The 21401-nt window shown below is 37.5% G+C and overlaps 1 protein-coding gene across 1 annotated transcript in view; it reads left to right on the top strand.

The window, feature by feature from the left end:
* The window catches only part of LOC142336274 (splicing factor Cactin-like), a 140103-nt gene that overhangs the window by 79362 nt on the left and 39340 nt on the right, over positions 1 to 21401 (top strand). Inside the window, exon 6 of the mRNA XM_075384970.1 lies at positions 19636 to 19771. Within this exon, the coding sequence (XP_075241085.1) occupies positions 19636 to 19771 (136 nt within the window). The remainder of the gene's footprint in view (positions 1 to 19635; positions 19772 to 21401) is intronic.

Raw genomic sequence — 21401 nt, 5'->3', positions numbered from 1 at the left:
ACAGTGTTTGGAGTGTGCACAAAGGAGTCTCTCTGACAATTGCAGATTTCAGAAAACGATTTTACTTCCCGAACTTCACTGAACGCCTAACAGAATGTATCAGAAACTGCCTCACATGCTTGCAAACAAAACCAGCACCAACATCTGCATTGAAACCTCCATTACGACCACTTTCGTCTCTGCAAAACTTCCCAGCAGACCTCTTACTAATAGATCTGGTGGGAAAGATGCACCCTTCTCCCTACACGTACATTCTCTCAGGTATTGACGTCTTCTCGAAGTACTTTTTCGCCACACCTCTGATGAAAGGCGACGCAGACATCGTAGCACGAGCCCTTGTGTCAATTTTTTTGAGACACTCATACATTCGCTCAAGCATCATATGTGACCTTGGAACTGCGTTTACATCCGAACTAGTGAGTGAACTAGCAAACCTTTTGGAGGTGGAGCTCAAACATTGCACAATGAAATATGCGCAAACCATTGGCTTACTTGAAAGAAACCACGCACCGCTCAAACAAATCTTGAGAATCAACGAAAACCAAACCTCGTCGGACTGGCATAGATACGTTGACATTGCAGTATTCATACACAACACAACATTTGCACCAGCTCTTGGTTGCACGCCATCTGACGTCTTTCACGACAGAACACCGATAAACCCTTTGGACCTCAGATTTCAAAACACAAAATTATGGGAGTCTCACCCAAAATACGACTGCATTAAAGAGCTACAAGATGAAACTACGGAGCTTTTCTCCAGCGTAAAAGACAACCTTATCTCGCCTTATCTGAAATATAAAAAGTACTATGACAGCAAAGCAAACGCGACACCAATAAAAGCCAAATCATACTGCCTGATCCTTGACCCAAAAAGCACAACACAAGTAGCAGTGATGAATAAACAGCAAAGCAGGTGGATACCATTATACAGAGTAGAAAAAGTGCTCACGAATGCAAACTACCTTGTACGCAAAACCAACACAAATTACACCCAATGTATCCATTGATTGAGACTTCGGCCTATGATACCACAATATCGAGTAGAAGACCTCGAACATATAGACCCCGGAAACTTTGAAGCAGATCCCACCATACCAGAAGAAGAGAGAGAACCACAGCTGTTCGACAACCAAGTCAGACACCATATTAACGAAGACAACTTGCAGCTACCCATAACAACACCAGATGTCCAGTCAGTTTCTCTAACTCAAACATCCAAACAGCTAATTTTTCTTCTGAAGACCCGCCAATACAATTTCATGATATGACACTTGAACCGACGTTTGACCAAGATGCATTCTTCGTGGAAGGCTCAGTTCCAAGCACAAGCACGCAAGAAACACCAGAATCAATTGATACAGGAGACTACGTCTTCTCAAACAACTCAAACTTCTTACCGATCGGCCCTTTATACGTTTCGAATCAATATACTGAATGCCTTGACGCCTCTCATGAATCAACTATTACCAATATCACTAGTTCCAAGGGAGCAGTTGCATGAAATTCTTACGATTGTTCATTTGCAACAAAATGGACAACAGGATCGATTATCTCTAGCCGTACCAATCCAAGAGATTCTCTCGTACTATGAAACGAAATTAGTCACACAAGTCGAAGCAATTGACGCATGTCTTATACTTACACTCGCAATCCCAATGGCTTCAAAAAGTACAGTTATGAACTTATTGCATGCACTTCCGATCCCAATTCCGGACGGGGAAACGGGTAAAGCTTTAGTTTGGCGACTTGAAGCCAAATACATGGCCGTCTCAGACGACGAATAAGAACTAGCGTTTATCGATGAAGACGAGCTCGCAAACTGTATCGGATCCCAAAAATACGCAATATGCACCAAAGCCATTCCTACAGAACAGACTTATCAGTCCTGTATGGCTACTTTACTTTACGATGACGAGCTACTTGCATTGCAACGCTGTCAACTGGACGTAGTAGAATTGCCGTTGACTTAAAAAGCACGCAATCTCGGTTTCTGTCTTTGGTTGATAACATTGTCCAAAGATGATTACACACTCATCGAAAGCGCTGGTAATGGCAGCAATCCATTGGCAAGAATTGAGCATCATGGGTGCAGAGTGTGTATCATCACACTGGGATGTGGAAAACAGCTTAGAGGACCAAATGTTCATCTTCGCTCAGACCTCACTGCTTGTGACACAGTACCGGTAATACGGTTAGATTTTCAATTACCAGATCCAATAAGAACTCTTCAAACTACTGCCCCCATTAGATGAACTACCAAACTTCTCATCAAGATCTGAGGCACAAATTCAAATTCTTCAGCAAATTCAACCAGAATTTAAACAAATGGAAACACGACGAACAAACAGCAAATCAATAGAACAAATGGCCGAACCAATTTTAGAAAGAATAAGAGCATTTAAGCCCGAACTCGAACACCGATTCGAACAGTACATACCATGGAAAATGTTACTTCTTTTCGGATTTTTATCCTTCTTGATTAGCGTACTACTACATCTAACTTATTTGCATCTCTTACACAAATGGGCAAAACTTCACCGACGTTTCCTTTTCCGAATAACACACGAAGGACGACGAATAAAAACAGTTCGAAAACCAAAACGAAGAAAACATAAATAAACCTCGCACTCCTTAAACATTCCTAAGAGACTACATCAGGAGACTGAAACGTAATGAAGAACCACCTAATCATTTCAGCAAGCCTGCCGCACCGAGTCAGCCCATCTATACACATATACCGGAACACCCACCGATATCCCATTACGGAGCGTATCCTCTCAGAACAATCAGTACAGGAAACGTTAAAAAAAACCTGACCGGGACTAGAACCCTAAACTTCAGTATGAGATTGCAGCACGCTACCAACTGCGCTAAGTGGGATGGCTGCGTGGTCCGTAAAAACACCTAACATATAAAAAAAGGAAAAAGTTAATTTTTTTACCCTTCCCCTTTTCTCTACCCCCTTACCCTAGCTTACCCTTACAGCCTTTTGACCTTTCCCAGATTTTTTCCAGATTATGGAAGCACCTGGAACTCGCCGGGATTCGGACCCGGAACCCCAGCTCAACGGCCAGAGATACTAACCACTGAACTAAGTCACTTGTTAAAAATTATCAATTACATTCACTTCTACTCTTCCGCAAATTAGAAATTTTGTGTTAGCAGTGAGCAAGGAAAACAAAACTTGATAAAAAATTTTTTTAAAAATTAATTAACATTTCTAATCGCCCTAAATAAACCAGCGAGACCTATCCTCCCTCTGGAAAGTACCCACCATTATATTTGCGAAAAATTTATTCACAATTTTGATATTACCCGAGTATCAAACCGAAATTTTCATCACTTGGAATTATTCTTTTAAAAATCAAAGAAAAATTACAAAGCAATTCCCCTTAAACCTCCATTGTTAAAGGCGGGGATTTGCTCCCTACCTTTTTATCCAGCGAATAATTGATTTTTAAAAAGAATTTATACTCACGCATTAAACAACGGAGTAATAAGATGCAATTCCCAAAAGAAACTTACCAATCATCTGTCAGAGCGAGAAAAAGAAGGAAATCCATTAACCCAGAAGGCAAACTGTCCATCAATCACAATGACAGCCTATAGTGAAACACTAATCAACCCAACCAGGGACAATTCCCCACAATACCAATTATTCAAAATGTCAAATTTCCCCCACTTCCCTGCAACACTCTCAATCATTCAAACTACTTTCCACCTGCTTATTACCAGCAACTCTCTTCATTGCTAACTGTTCATTCTTTCAATTTACTACAATCTCTTCGCGGATAGAAACTTGGAAATTATTTCAAACCACTTAAACAGTTTTCCTACAATAAATTTTTTCCCTTTTGCATTATTTCAAACATTTTATAATGAATCCAGTATATCACTTCAGAATAAAAGTTCAGCCGCGCATTAATACTACATTCAACGGCCAGCTAGCTTTTGTTATTGAATACAGCCTTGCCTTTTTTACAGATCGTGAAGCAATAATTAGTATTAACATGCAACAGGACAATATTGTCAACAATATTTATTCAATTTCGTTTATCCCCCTTACAGTGAATGAGACATCAGCCGTATGGCAAACAATTCTACAATGCATACAATCGGGAAATAATTATATTAATGTCAATTTCTATCTTAACTCAGAAGGAGAACCATTTGCAGTAGAACCATCGCAACCAACCGTTTCTGAAAGTCCCGAAAGCCCTGACCCTACATCAGACCACAATTCAGCTGAATTAAATTATATTCCAATTTCTCCATCACCCATTCCATTCTCAGATGACTCCATGTAAATTTTCTCAAATAATTGCATTTATGTTCCATTAAAAATTTTATCTATTGTCATCCACCAACCCTAACTTTCACCACAATTGACCAATCAGAAGACACCATTCCTTACATCTCTCCAATTCCAACCCAATTTCAATTTTATGCTTACTCTCTCACTGATTTCGATATCACACTTGCAGTTTTTTGTGAATACTTCATATTCCCCTGCAATACCTTATGCTTCTGGATTATTTTCCTGGATAATAATGAAGACAAAAAAATCACTCTGGAACCAGATCCAAAAATTAATTAACATTTCTAATCGCCCTAAATAAACCAGCGAGACCTATCCTCCCTCTGGAAAGTACCCACCATTATATTTGCGAAAAATTTATTCACAATTTTGATATTACCCGAGTATCAAACCGAAATTTTCATCACTTGGAATTATTCTTTTAAAAATCAAAGAAAAATTACAAAGCAATTCCCCTTAAACCTCCATTGTTAAAGGCGGGGATTTGCTCCCTACCTTTTTATCCAGCGAATAATTGATTTTTAAAAAGAATTTATACTCACGCATTAAACAACGGAGTAATAAGATGCAATTCCCAAAAGAAACTTACCAATCATCTGTCAGAGTGAGAAAAAGAAGGAAATCCATTAACCCAGAAGGCAAACTGTCCATCAATCACAATGACAGCCTATAATGAAACACTAATCAACCCAACCAGGGACAATTCCCCACAATACCAATTATTCAAAATGTCAAATTTCCCCCACTTCCCTGCAACACTCTCAATCATTCAAACTACTTTCCACCTGCTTATTACCAGCAACTCTCTTCATTGCTAACTGTTCATTCTTTCAATTTACTACAATCTCTTCGCGGATAGAAACTTGGAAATTATTTCAAACCACTTAAACAGTTTTCCTACAATAAATTTTTTCCCTTTTGCATTATTTCAAACATTTTATAATGAATCCAGTATATCACTTCAGAATAAAAGTTCAGCCGCGCATTAATACTACATTCAACGGCCAGCTAGCTTTTGTTATTGAATACAGCCTTGCCTTTTTTACAGATCGTGAAGCAATAATTAGTATTAACATGCAACAGGACAATATTGTCAACAATATTTATTCAATTTCGTTTATCCCCCTTACAGTGAATGAGACATCAGCCGTATGGCAAACAATTCTACAATGCATACAATCGGGAAATAATTATATTAATGTCAATTTCTATCTTAACTCAGAAGGAGAACCATTTGCAGTAGAACCATCGCAACCAACCGTTTCTGAAAGTCCCGAAAGCCCTGACCCTACATCAGACCACAATTCAGCTGAATTAAATTATATTCCAATTTCTCCATCACCCATTCCATTCTCAGATGACTCCATGTAAATTTTCTCAAATAATTGCATTTATGTTCCATTAAAAATTTTATCTATTGTCATCCACCAACCCTAACTTTCACCACAATTGACCAATCAGAAGACACCATTCCTTACATCTCTCCAATTCCAACCCAATTTCAATTTTATGCTTACTCTCTCACTGATTTCGATATCACACTTGCAGTTTTTTGTGAATACTTCATATTCCCCTGCAATACCTTATGCTTCTGGATTATTTTCCTGGATAATAATGAAGACAAAAAAATCACTCTGGAACCAGATCCAAATTTTCTTACCTTTTTGAATTTCTTACAAAGCATCAAAGAAGAGTTCTTAGAAGGCGAATTTGACCTGTAATTTTTTTTGAAACCCTAATTACTTATTCTTTCCCTGATACTTGCAAATCCTAAAACCTAGCACCTCACCAATTTTAATTTTCTTCAAAAATCATGACTACAAGCATTTGGGACCAAATCCGGAATTACGTCGGCGCAGAAGACATTGCTCCAAGACTACACACCAACCAGAACATCAACGTTTGCGTGAAAGTCGGAATCTAATACAGGGAATGTTCTTTCAATGAATATGTAATATTACAAAATGCAACCATCGTGATCTGGGCGCACTCACATACAGACCTCACGAAAAAATATTTTTTTTACACAACCTGGGAATTTTACACCTACGTCTACCACTTCATTACTTCATCCCAAGGTACCCAACTAAGCCACCAATACTGGGATTTTATTCAAATGGACAACGACGACCCCATAGATTTTGACCCTGCTGGCATTCGTGTATTCACTTAGATTTGCATACATTTTTATCCGAAATATTTTTTTTTCTTATTTTAGCATTTGACTCATGAGTTGCAATTATTTTGATGTAATACTCATTTTATAACAACGCAAATTTTTCAGCGTAAAGCCTCCTCTTCTTACTTTTAATTTCTTACCAATTTAATTTTTTTATTTCTGACCCAAAAAAAATTATCCTTTAGTCATAACTCGTGAGCACAATGAGCAAGCACCCCTAACATAGCAAACTTTTATTAACCAAACTATTTCCAACCATTAGCAACAAAATTTAACGTCCCAACCTTTTATCACTTCGAAGGGCACGCGTTTGAAAGTCAAAATATGAATTGCTTACACTACATACAATTCTGCAAAATAACTGCCCAAAAACTCACGAAACATCAATTTTTTTCTAGAACAAAACCAAACTAACACAGACAGGACCCTTACCGATTGCTCAGTATCAACAAAAAACAGTCCTTTCAACATAGGTTGAAAGGGCACGGAGTCGAAACATTAAAATCTCTAAAAAAAGTGAAAACAAGAAAAACCTGGCAGTATAGTTCCAACCCTACAAAATAATCAATAAACAAAAGTTGAACAACTCACTTATTCCATTGAAAGATCCTTTGGAGGAAGAAACGAATACACAATATTCTCGTTGTCATTCGACTGCGTTTTCGTTTACCGTTTCCCACCCCATTTTTTTCGATTAACTCAGTTGTTATTTGTTTTTAAATTTATACCACTATTAGAGAAACTCTGCACATTCTTAGTCACATCACTAGCACCACCAGTTGATACTTCTCTTTCTATCGCCCAGTCTATCACTGCCTTTTTATTTTTATTTGATTTTACAATTCTTTTCACCACCCCTTTACGCACACCATCAGCAAACGATCCCAAAGTCCGATCGACAACAACTTGATTCGATTGATTACGTGCCTTCCAGCCAGTCACTAACGACAAAGCTCTTGTAAGAGTTAAAATAGCATGCGCACACAACGAAGGCTGGCACAGCTTATTATCTTTCGTCGGAATGAAAAACCAAACATCGTTTCTCCAAACCACTTGCAGAAGGACCCCTCTTAATTAAATCCATAAAATATTGCGGAGTACCCATAACATTATTAAAATCCCTTGATGTCTGATAACTTCAACAAATCAGAAACAATTTTTCCCCACACGGCGTTTTCGAAACACTATCATTCCCCCCAATTTCAACATGTGCCGCCGTCCACCACTCATTCCATCGTACTATTGCATCTCTCCTTACAACAGTAAAACCATCAGGCGAAACACCACTCATCAAACCATCCACACAAAACGTCCAACCTATTGAATTACACAAACCAGCATACGACCCAACTTCTTGATACAACCTGCTATCACCATTCTCTAACTTTAATTTACTAACATAATTATAAACATCGCCCTGATCTTTACAGCCCCTGAACCCTTCTACTAAACTTTCTTGTAATCCCACAATTTCTTTATTTTTTATTGCTACAAATTCTTTATTATTTATTGCTAATGGTACCTTTGGCCAACCATTCTCTCCAACCAGTCTCCCTTTACCTTCTATAGTTAATTTATTCTTTAAGGAGTTCAACTTATTAATACCCCGCCCATCAACTGTCTCCACTTCTTTCCATCCGAGACTTATTAATTTTTTCCGATCGTAGTACTGATGTTTGAACTCGTTTATTTCGATTAGCAATTCTTGTCTGCCTCGTGTCGTTCTGAACACGATAATTCTGCTTAAAATCACAAAAAAACATTAATGCTAGCCTGTCAAATCCTAAATTGTTATAAGTAATTAACGAAACCTTTAGTGTCCATACTTTGATAAAATAGAATATCCCGTCTTTTCGTTATTGCGATTAATCGTTTTTGCAAAGCTTCGATAAAATATACAACAGTCGATGAATAACGCCGCTATTAAAGTTTGACCTCTCCGCAGTAAACGTATTCTGAATAACTTTATCAATAGAGCAATCAATCACACTGTTCTCATTTTACTTTCCTCCAACACTTCCATTAGTGACTGTCAGTTACTTCCATGCCGAGGGAATTACTTCCGAAAACTCCATTAGTGACTGTCATTTACTGCCATGCCGAGGGAATTACTTCACTACTTTAATTTACTCCCCTCACACCGAGGAGCAAATGAAGCTGTCACACTTGAGAGATCACTACTACATTAATCTAGGAAAAATGCAAATGAACCCAAAAGAGGAAACAGTCAACTACATCTAATAACTCGCATAAATCTCTGTTGATCCACATCAGTGAAAGTCACAAAACGCACTTCCCAACAAACTCAATTTAAAATTCAGTCATGCCTGTTCTATACGCCGCAGATCCCCCTCTTCGGTTTAATTTAAAAAACACAATGGCACTGTTAACAAAAATTGTGGCATCGGAAAACCCAATCTATTCCAGCTACTTCATCGTTGAGTACATCTGGCCATGGCAACTGCACAACCTGGACTTAATTACAGGGCGCGTGTTCGTCCTCAAGAGGAGTGAGGATGGACGAAATCTTCAAGAAGTATGCAGGGGACGAGCAGGCGCCTTCAGGATGAACCTGACAAGAGAAAGGAATCAATTTATCTAATTATTTTTCGCTTCACGAATCTATTTTTCTACATCCTTTATTCTTCTACTGCATGCGTACTATGCCTGCCATGACCAACACGAACAACATTGCAGAACTTGGAAAGAATCGAGGACACAAATCTTCAATCCCACCATCACCAACTGGACAAATATGACTCCGATATGGCACGAAACTCACATCCACTTGGCCAACGCGGAATGTAGTATTCTTTTCACAACATACAGCAGTCGCGTTCCCGAGCTCGATTTCTTCGCATACATCAGCTGAGAAAACAAGAGGCCAAATAAGAGCAAACAGAAAGTAAACTTTCAGCATTTTCATCTTGAATACTTAATAAAAACTTAGAACAAACCACTATTGATGTTGCTTTCCATTTATGTTTAATTAGCCCAGTAAATCCCTTGCCTTTGGCAACAACACTAATCAAGACCCAATTGGCACAGCACACTAGGCAACCCTGTTTGTAATCATAAGATTAAAGGTTCGAAACCCATCGCCTCCGCTTTTTCTAAAGAGCCGTTATATGACGATGCTGAATTTTGATTGGTTGAAAAAGACTTTTGTAAGTTTATACAGCACCTATTCAGACAGACGATTCTGCTCAGTACAGTTCAGTTGCTTTCGAAAATACTTGAATAAAAACTTGTAGCAGAAAAAGAGTGTTTTCACCGAACCCGCGCTCCGAATAACACTTAGCAAAAACTTGCAATTAAAAGCCTTTATTAGAAAGTATATTGCAACGATAACTCTGTCTTGATACAATATAGCACTTGGCACTAGCACCTACATAGCCTTCACTAAAAAGATAGAAAAGGAACAAGCAAACTAAGAAGAGATTTATCATACTATGTGTGCACAAAGTGATGATTAATAGCCGCGAATCGACAGCTGCTATTATTGGGGACATCGTGGTTGTTTACAATTCAAAGAGTTTGAATTGCACTGGGGACCTGTCTTTAAGATCTGTTTACACATTTTCATGATTTTTGAAGACAAATTGGAATAGTGATTTTGGTCATGCCAAGTCAGGAAGTGGAGCTAAAAAGCGCGTGGTTTTGCGGCGTGAAATTTTATGAATTTTATGAATATTTAATTTTATGAATTTTAAAGTAGAGTGCAAAACGGTGTTTGAACAAAAAAATCGCTTTCTCGCCAGTGGTTTTGTGTTCACATGCGGCGTTTTGACATTGATTTTACGGATTTTTTGGATCTGATTTTTTCTAAATGGTTTTCCTAATCCAATCATTGCCTATTTTCGGTCTAGATTTTTATAGTCAATGAAAATTTTTCGAATTGTATTTTAGGACTTGTCGCCCTTTGTTTTTTTGTTTTTTTAGGGGAAGTAGTTTTGTTCTCGGGGCATTTTGACCAAAAAGCGAAAGTGAGAAAAGCTGCCAAACAGATTTCTTCTGGGCTATTAGAGTCTTAAGTTTTTGATTTCGAAATTATTTTTGAAAAAACGCCGTTAGGGCTGTTTCCTTATAGAGTGTATGTGTCTCATAAAAATGACAGTCCGAACCTAACCAAAAAGACTAAAGGTTTATAAAACGACTGGTGGTCAATGTCTCTATCTTATTTCTTTACTTGTTTCAATTCATGGAAGGCCGAATGCGTCTATCGCTGCTATTTTCCGGCAATCATCCGGCTTTGTGTTGCGGCTGATATTAGTTCGTAAGTTCGTTCTGAAAACAGTTCGGAGAGTGGTTAATTGCTCTCAAGTGAAGTTTGTAGCAATTATATTAGTCCTGTCGGTATTGTTCGATTTTTCGTCTGACCCATTTGACTTCGCGTCCTCAAAAACGGGATAAACAAGTAGCGCCCAGCGGCCATTATGTGCTCTGAAGGCCTTTCAATTGTTTTGGAGACTCTGAAATATGGTATTAAGGGCGGTTCTTTTAAGATTGAAGACCCCTCCACTGTTAAATACTACCCGCCCCCATCAGCCGCCGGTCTTTCAAGGTTTTAACGTCACGAATTTTAGCTTATTTCTTACAAAATTTGCAATTTTTCTTTTTTTATTTTTGTAGTAATTATTCGGGTTTTCTAGAGCCTCAGAGGTAACAAAAACCTCCGTTAGTGTTTGGCAGTAAGCCACTGGAAGAACAAGTTTTTGTTGACCATTGATTAATTTTCCACTTTTTATCACAATTTTTAGCAATTGCTTTTATGAAACTTGCAAGATTTTTGAAATTTGACATTTTTAGTTGCCATGGAATCAAGAGCTACGGAGGCTCCTCTAGGGTTTGATAATATATTATTGCGTTGTTATTAGATGTAATGAAATGTTTTTCAAGGTTTTAATATCACGATTTTAAGCAATTTTTTTAAAATATTTTCAATTTTCTGTTTTTCTTTTAAGCTTATTGAATTTTTTCCGGCACCAGGGGCCCTGGGACCTCCAAATTTTGATAATAAGCTGCCTCATAGTTTCTAGAGTTAATGGAATGGTGATCAATATTTATATGACTCCATTTTTAGTAGTTTTTGTATAAAAATTATTTTTTTTCAAATTTTCGGAAAATTATTTTCATGTTCCAAGAGTTTATGGATGTTTTTGAGCCACTAATACTATTTCAGGCTTGAAACATGGATTTTGGATATCCGCTTGAGACAATGAAATGGTTTTGAAGAATTAATGTCCTAAATTTTTGCACGCTTTTAAAATTTGTAATTGATTTCAAAATCTTTTAAATATTTTGTCTTTTTCGAGTTAAACGACCATTACTAGCCAACGAAACTTTTTATTTCTTGCAGATGGGTTACTTGACAGAACTTCAGAGACAAAAAATGGTTTTAATTTTTTTACTGCAAAATCTGGAAACATTTCTTTTAAATTTTGCCTTTCAGTTTTTCTGATTTGTTTGCTAACAAGTCTAGAAAACTAGAAGTTGCACTAGAGTCGAATCCCACTAGAGTCGAATCCCACTAGAGTCGAATCCCACTAGAGTCGAATCCCAACTAGAGTCGAATCCCATCATGAAAAATTTTCTACCTCTCTTTTCTCTCTTTGTCGGTTAGGTTTTTCTTTATTTTTCTCTTTTACGTTTTATCCGTCTCCCTCACTCCATCTCTCTCTCTCTCTCTCTCTCTCTCTCTCTCTCTTTGTTGACGCCGCACTTCAGCTGCTGTTATTTGGCGTTATATCATCATCTATTATCCTCATTAACAATAAGTTATAGTAGAAATGTTTTATTATAGATGACTTAACAAGTACTTTTTAAGAAATCATTGTTAATTGCTCTCAAAAGGGTTTTTTAGCAGTTATATTAATCCTGTTTGTCTCCTTTATGCAAAGTTCGCTTGACCGATTTTTCTTCCTACCCATTTGAATTTTCGTCCTCAGAAACGGTCTAAATAGGTAGCGCCCAATGGATATTAAGTTCTCTTAGAGCCTTTCAGCCCACTAGTCTCCAAGTATGCAATTCACAGAAACTGTACTGGAGACTTATACTTATGGTGTGAAGGGCAGTTCTTAAAAATTGATTCCACCGCCCCCACATCAGTCCCCAACTATCCACTTTTGGACCCCCGCTGCGCTCATCTTATGCTTCTTGAATTAAACTAAAGCTAGCCTTACTAAACCATTTTGCCTTTCAGTTTTTTCTTCATGATGTATTTGCTAACAAGGCTAGAAAACTAGAAGTTGCAGAGTCGAATCCCATGGAGAATTATGGAAAATTTTCTAGCTCTCTTTCTCTCTGTGTCTGTTAGTTTTTCTCTCCTTCTTTGTTCACTTTTTATCCCTCTCCCTCACTCTATCTCTCTCTTTTTCTCTTTTTTTTTGTTGACGCTGCACTTTAGCTGCTGTTATGTGGCGTAATATCATCTATTGTCCTCATTAACAATGAGTTATAGTAGAAATGTTTTTATTATAGATGACTTAACAAGCACGTTTTAGGAGATCATTGTTAATGGGTCTCAAAAGCAGTTTTTAACAAATATTTTTTTCCTATTTGTCTCTTTTATGCAATTTTCGCTTGACGGATTTTTCTTCCTACCCATTTGATTTTTCGTCTTCAAAAACGGGATAAACATGTAGCGCCCAACGGGCAGTAAGTTCTCTTAGAGCCTTTCAGCTCACTAGTCTCCAAGTATGCTATTCACAGAAACTGTTTTGGAGACTTATACTTATGGTGTGACGGGCGGTTCTGAGAAATTGATTCCACTGCGCCCATATCAGTCCCAACCAATCCATTTTTGGACCCCCGCTACGCTCATCTTACGCCCTTTCAATTCAGCTAAAGCTAGCCTCACTAAATCATATTGCCTGTCAGTTTTTAATATTATCAATTTGCTAACAAGGCCAGAAAACTAGAAGTTGCAGAGTCGAATCCCATCATGGAAAATTTTCTAGCTCTTTCTCTGTGTCGGTTAGTTTTTCTTTCCTTCTTTTTCTTGTTCACGTTTTATCCGTGTCCCTCACTCTATCTCTCTCTCTCTCTCTCTCTCTCTCTCTCTTTGTCTCTTTTTTTGTTGACGCCGCACTTCAGCTGCTGTTATGTGGCGTAATATCATCTATTATCTTCATTAACAATGAGTTATAGTAGAAATGTTTTTTATTATAGATGACTTAACAAACACGTTTTACGAAATCATTTTTAATTGCTCTCAAAAGTAGTTTTTAGCAATTATATTAATCCTGTTTGTCTCCTTTATGCAAAGTTCGCTTGACCGATTTTTCTTCCTACTCATTTGAATTTTCGTCCTCAGAAACGGTCTAAATAGGTAGCGCCCAATGGATATTAAGTTCTCTTAGAGCCTTTCAGCCCACTAGTCCCCAAGTATGCAATTCACAGAAACTGTACTGGAGACTTATACTTATCGTGTGAACGGTGGTTCTTAGAAATGATTCCACCGCCCCCACATCAGTTCCCAACAATCCACTTTTGGACCCCCGCTGCGCTCACCTTACGCCCCTTCAATTAAGCTAAAGATAGCCTCACTAAACCATTTTGCCTTTCAGTTTTTTCTATATGATTTATTTGCTAACAAGGCTAGAAAACTAGAAGTTGCAGAGTCGAATCTCATGGAAAATTTTCTGGCTCTTTCTCTCTGTGTCGGTTAGTTTCTTTCCTTCTTTTTCTTGTTCACGTTTTATCCATCTCCCTCACTCTATCTCTCTTTTTCTCTTTTTTGTTGACGCCGCACTTCAGCTGCTGTTATGTGGCGTAATATCCTCTATTGTCCTCATTCACAATGAGTTATAGTAGAAATGTTTTTATTATAGATGACTTAACTAGCACGTTTTAGGAAATTATTGTTAATTGGTCTCAAAAGCAGTTTTTAGCAAATATTTTATTCCTATTTGTCTCTTTTATGCAATTTTCGCTTGACGGATTTTTCTTCCTACCCATTTGACTTTTCGGCTTCAAAAACGGGATAAACAGGTAGCGCCCGACGGGCAGTAAGTTCTCTTAGAGGCTTTCAGCTCACTAGTCTCCAAGTATGCTATTCACAGAGACTGTTTTGGAGACTTATACTTATGGTGTGAAGGGCGGTTCTTAGAAATTGATTCCACCGCCCCCTTATCAGTCCCCACCAATCCACTTTTGAACCCACGCTGCGCTCATCTTACGTCCCTTCAATTAAGCTAAAGCTAGCCTCACTAAACCGTGGCTAGCTGCTGACGAAGCCAACCGCTCGCCGGTCGTTTGAGAGCAATTCGCCCGACCTAAGTCGGTTATGTTATCTAATTTCTCTTTAGTGATAATTATTATGTTACAGGCCAAGTTGAGGAGTACGATCCGGATACAGGACGGGAGGGCCAAGGCAATCGATCTGTTAGCCAAGTACATCTCAACTGAAGTTAAGATCTGTTCACACATTTTCATGATTTTTGAAGACAAATTGGAATAGTGATTTTGGTCATGCCAAGTCAGGAAGTGGAGCTAAAAAGCGCGTGGTTTTGCGGCGTGAAATTTTATGAATTTTATGAATATTTAATTTTATGAATTTTAAAGTAGAGTGCAAAACGGTGTTTGAACAAAAAAATCGCTTTCTCGCCAGTGGTTTTGTGTTCACATGCGGCGTTTTGACATTGATTTTACGGATTTTTTGGATCTGATTTTTTCTAAATGGTTTTCCTAATCCAATCATTGCCTATTTTCGGTCTAGATTTTTATAGTCAATGAAAATTTTTCGAATTGTATTTTAGGACTTGTCGCCCTTTGTTTTTTTTGTTTTTTTAGGGGAAGTAGTTTTGTTCTCGGGGCATTTTGACCAAAAAGCGAAAGTGAGAAAAGCTGCCAAACAGATTTCTTCTGGGCTATTAGAGTCTTTTAAGTTTTTGATTTCTAATATTATTTTTGAAAAACGCCGTTAGGGCTGTTTCCTTATAGAGTGTATGTGTCTCATAAAAATGACAGTCCGAATCTAACCAAAAAGACTAAAGGTTTATAAAATGACTGGTGGTCAATGTCTCTATCTTATTTCTTTACTTGTTTCAATTCATGGAAGGCCGAATGCGTCTATCGCTGCTATTTTCCGGCAATCATCCGGCTTTGTGTTGCGGCTGATATTAGTTCGTAAGTTCGTTCTGAAAACAGTTGGGAGAGTGGTTAATTGCTCTCAAGTGAAGTTTGTAGCAATTATATTAGTCCTGTCGGTATTGTTCGATTTTTCGTCTGACCCATTTGACTTCGCGTCCTCAAAAACGGGATAAACAAGTAGCGCCCAGCGGCCATTATGTGCTCTGAAGGCCTTTCAATTGTTTTGGAGACTCTGAAATATTGTATTAAGGGCGGTTCTTTTAAGATTGAAGACCCCTCCACTGTTAAATACTACCCGCCCCCATCAGCCGCCGGTCTTTCAAGGTTTTAACGTCACGAATTTTAGCTTATTTACAAAATTTGCAATTTTTCTTTTTTTATTTTTTTTTAGTAATTATTCGGGTTTTCTGGAGCCTCAGAGATAACAAAAACCTCCGTTAGTGTTTGGCAGTAAGCCACTGGAAGAACAAGTTTTTGTTGACCATTGATTAATTTTCCACTTTTTATCACAATTTTTAGCAATTGCTTTTATGAAACTTGCAAGTTTTTTGAAATTTGACATTCTTAGTTGCCATGGAATCAAGAGCTACGGAGGCTCCTCTAGGGTTTGATAATATATTATTGCGTTGTTATTAGATGTAATGAAATGTTTTTCAAGGTTTTAATATCACGATTTTAAGCATTTTTTTAAAAATATTTTCAATTTTCTGTTTTTCTTTTAAGCTTATTGATTTTTTTCCGGCACCAGGGGCCCTGGGACCTCCAAATTTTGATAATAAGCTGCCTCATAGTTTCTAGAGTTAATTGAATGGTGATCAATATTTATATGACTCCATTTTCAGTAGTTTTTGGATAAAAATTATTTTTTTTCAAATTTTCGGAAAATTATTTTCATGTTCCAAGAGTTTATGGATGTTTTTGAGCCACTAATACTATTTCAGGCTTGAAACATGGATTTTGGATATCCGCTTGAGACAATGAAATGGTTTTGAAGAATTAATGTCCTAAATTTTAGCACGCTTTTAAAATTTGTAATTGATTTCAAAATCTTTTAAATATTTTGTCTTTTTCGAGTTTAACGACCATTACTTGCCAACGAAACTTTTTATGTCTTGCAGATGGGTTACTTGACAGAACTTCAGAGACAAAAAATGGTTTTAATTTTTTTACTGCAAAATGTGGAAACATTTCTTTTAAATTTTGCCTTTCAGTTTTTCTATGATTTGTTTGCTAACAAGTCTAGAAAACTAGAATTTGCACTAGAGTCGAATCCCACTAGAGTCGAATCCCAACTAGAGTCGAATCCCATCATGGAAAATTTTCTACCTCTCTTTTCTCTCTTTGTCGGTTAGGTTTTTCTTTATTTTTCTATTTTACGTTTTATCCGTCTCCCTCACTCCATCTCTCTCTCTCTCTCTCTCTCTCTCTCTCTCTCTCTCTTTGTTGACGCCGCACTTCAGCTGCTGTTATGTGGCGTTATATCATCATCTATTATCCTCATTAACAATAAGTTATAGTAGAAATGTTTTATTATAGATGACTTAACAAGTACTTTTTAAGAAATCATTGTTAATTGCTCTCAAAAGGGTTTTTTAGCAATTATATTAATCCTGTTTGTCTCCTTTATGCAAAGTTCGCTTGACCGATTTTTCTTCCTACCCATTTGAATTTTCGTCCTCAGAAACGGTCTAAATAGGTAGCGCCCAATGGATATTAAGTTCTCTTAGAGCCTTTCAGCCCACTAGTCTCCAAGTATGCAATTCACAGAAACTGTACTGGAGACTTATACTTATGGTGTGAAGGGCAGTTCTTAAAAATTGATTCCACCGCCCCCACATCAGTCCCCAACTATCCACTTTTGGACCCCCGCTGCGCTCATCTTATGCTTCTTGAATTAAACTAAAGCTAGCCTTACTAAACCATTTTGCCTTTCAGTTTTTTCTTCATGATGTATTTGCTAACAAGGCTAGAAAACTAGAAGTTGCAGAGTCGAATCCCATGGAGAATTATGGAAAATTTTCTAGCTCTCTTTCTCTCTGTGTCGGTTAGTTTTTCTCTCCTTCTTTGTTCACTTTTTATCCCTCTCCCTCACTCTATCTCTCTCTTTTTCTCTTTTTTTTTGTTGACGCTGCACTTCAGCTGCTGTTATGTGGCGTAATATCATCTATTGTCCTCATTAACAATGAGTTATAGTAGAAATGTTTTTATTATAGATGACTTAACAAGCACGTTTTAGGAGATCATTGTTAATGGGTCTCATAAGCAGTTTTTAGCAAATATTTTATTCCTATTGGTCTCTTTTATGCAATTTTCGCTTGACGGATTTTTCTTCCTACCCATTTGACTTTTCGTCTTCAAAAACGGGATAAACATGTAGCGCCTAACGGGCAGTAAGTTCTCTTAGAGCCTTTCAGCTCACTAGTCTCCAAGTATGCTATTCACAGAAACTGTTTTGGAGACTTATACTTATGGTTCTGAGAAATTGATTCCACTGCGCCCATATCAGTCCCAACCAATCCATTTTTGGACCCCCGCTACGCTCATCTTACGCCCTTTCAATTCAGCTAAAGCTAGCCTCACTAAATCATATTACCTGTCAGTTTTTAATATTATTAATTTGCTAACAAGGCCAGAAAACTAGAAGTTGCAGAGTCGAATCCCATCATGGAAAATTTTCTAGCCCTTTCTCTGTGTCGGTTAGTTTTTCTTTCCTTCTTTTTCTTGTTCACGTTTTATCCGTGTCCCTCACTCTATCTCTCTCTCTCTCTCTCTTTGTCTCTTTTTTTGTTGACGCCGCACTTCAGCTGCTGTTATGTGGCGTAATATCAGCTATTATGTTCATTAACAATGAGTTATAGTAGAAATGTTTTTTATTATAGATGACTTAACAAACACGTTTTACGAAATCATTTTTAATTGCTCTCAAAAGTAGTTTTTAGCAATTATATTAATCCTGTTTGTCTCCTTTATGCAAAGTTCGCTTGACCGATTTTTCTTCCTACCCATTTGAATTTTCGTCCTCAGAAACGGTCTAAATAGGTAGTGCCCAATGGATATTAAGTTCTCTTAGAGCCTTTCAGCCCACTAGTCTCCAAGTATGCAATTCACAGAAACTATGCTGGAGACTTATACTTATCGTGTGAACGGTGGTTCTTAGAAATGATTCCACCGCCCCCACATCAGTTCCCAACAATCCACTTTTGGACCCCCGCTGCGCTCACCTTACGCCCCTTCAATTAAGCTAAAGATAGCCTCACTAAACCATTTTGCCTTTCAGTTTTTTCTATATGATTTATTTGCTAACAAGGCTAGAAAACTAGAAGTTGCAGAGTCGAATCTCATGGAAAATTTTCTGGCTCTTTCTCTCTGTGTCGGTTAGTTTTTCTTTCCTTCTTTTTCTTGTTCACGTTTTATCCCGCTCCCTCACTCTATCTCTCTCTTTTTCTCTTTTTTGTTGACGCCGCACTTCAGCTGCTGTTATGTGGCGTAATATCGTCTATTGTCCTCATTCACAATGAGTTATAGTAGAAATGTTTTTATTATAGATGACTTAACTAGCACGTTTTAGGAAATTATTGTTAATTGGTCTCAAAAGCAGTTTTTAGCAAATATTTTATTCCTATTTGTCTCTTTTATGCAATTTTCGCTTGACGGATTTTTCTTCCTACCCATTTGACTTTTCGGCTTCAAAAACGGGATAAACAGGTAGCGCCCGACGGGCAGTAAGTTCTCTTAGAGGCTTTCAGCTCACTAGTCTCCAAGTATGCTATTCACAGAGACTGTTTTGGAGACTTATACTTATGGTGTGAAGGGCGGTTCTTAGAAATTGATTCCACCGCCCCCTTATCAGTCCCCACCAATCCACTTTTGAACCCACGCTGCGCTCATCTTACGTCCCTTCAATTAAGCTAAAGCTAGCCTCACTAAACCGTGGCTAGCTGCTGACGAAGCCAACCGCTCGCCGGTCGTTTGAGAGCAATTCGCCCGACCTAAGTCGGTTATGTTATCTAATTTCTCTTTAGTGATAATTATTATGTTACAGGCCAAGTTGAGGAGTACGATCCGGATACAGGACGGGAGGGCCAAGGCAATCGATCTGTTAGCCAAGTACATCTCAACTGAAGAAGTTGATCAACAGCTCGCTGTCGAAATGCACGACCCACAGAAGTTCATCGAAGGTAAGATTAATATAACGTACATTGTTAGATTAATATAACGTACACGTTAGATGAGTGCTGTAGGATTAAACTATGTACTGGTAGCTAAGGTACAAGTGGCTTCGGTCAATTTATCATTTGCTTGGTCTCTAAGACGAATATCAGAGTGATTGATGTTGGGGCTAGCCCGGGCGTCTGAATGCTCTGATTCTACTTTAGCTTACGGCAGATTAATATAGTCATTCTGGAGCCTGACAATTGTACAGCTTTTAGATAACACGGATTCAAATTGCCTTGTGAACTGTTTTTTGCTGAGCAGAAGTGTTTTTGCCGTCTTTTCTGCATAGTATAGTATAATAGCAACAAAACGGTATATTAGGTTTTCCAAGTTCATTAGAGCGATTGCTGACTGGCATTACTATTAAGCCCAATAGCCTTCAGTCTATGGCAGCTATCAGGGCGCAGTTTGGTGCGGCGTCAGGAATGTCAAATTCGAGTTATTGCTGCCACAACTATCTTTGCGATAAATGTTGTTTCAATGAATTTTTCAATGAAAAAACTTCAATGTTTTTAAACTTTGATATTGTTTTATGCTATAAATTTTGACTTAGAGATGGCCCTCTTCTCTTGGTGATCTGCCTTGGCCAAATCAAGGAATTTAATTTGTTTATCTCTATTTGTTTTAAGATGCAACTTGTTTTTTTTTAATTACGAAGTTTACTTTCTATTATTCTTTTTACATTGTAACCGTAGCCTCGGCCTTCTAATTTTTCTGAGCGTTTTGTTCCTCGTTAACATCTGCGATAATAGGCGGGCATATTTCAGCGTTTCTGCTCTGCTTTAATGAATTCCTAGAATTTCGAGGGTTCTGTCTTTTTTAAGATCTTCTATATTTTATTTTGTTTGTTGTTATTATTGTTCAGTAGAGTCTAGCAATGTTACTACCGAAGGATTGATATTCGGTTTTTGTTTTGTTTTGTTTTAGTTAGGGAATTATTTTCTTTTGATTTTCAATATCTATATCTTCCCCTGCTATTTTTGATTTTTGGAAGAGGTTGAATTTACTGAATAGAATTTGCCCGACCTGTAAGTAAATTTTTAAAGATGTGATACCAAAGCAAATTTTTCCCTTATTACATTCTTTGGAAGTTTTGCAATTTGGCAGCCAATATATTGTTTTTTTTTAGTTAAGATTAACTTCTTAGATTTTTAAGCCCTGAGCCATCTAATAAAGTGTTTGCATTGAAGTGTGGGTTGTGGCGATTAGATTTTGAAATCACTTTCATTGAACAATTATTAGTGTGGTTTGATTTTTTGAGGTCAGTTTTCGTCGATAATGATACGGGCTCTTTTCTGCGTTACAAACAACTATTTCCAATAAAAAAGTGTTTCCAATAACACAAGTTGGGCGGTTTCACTCTGACTGTCCCTGTTGATTGATGGAGATATTTTTTTCAAGTAGTTTAATTCTTGTCGTTTTTACCTGGTCTCTCAAGAACTATGCGTCTGTTTTTTACCTGCTTCAATAGTGATTCATGAACTGTATCAGCTAATTATTCAATTTGTATTTGGGGTCTGTTTTTGTAAGATCTATTCACACATTTTTGTGTAGTCAAGTTTGAGAAATGATTTTATTCACGCAGAAACAGGA

This window comes from Convolutriloba macropyga, chromosome 3, assembly GCF_964194025.1.
Source record: "Convolutriloba macropyga chromosome 3, txConMacr16.3, whole genome shotgun sequence".
Taxonomy (NCBI): Eukaryota; Metazoa; Xenacoelomorpha; order Acoela; family Convolutidae; genus Convolutriloba; species Convolutriloba macropyga.
The sequence above is the reverse complement of the archived record's forward strand: the minus strand, read 5'-3'. Positions and strand labels throughout refer to the sequence as shown.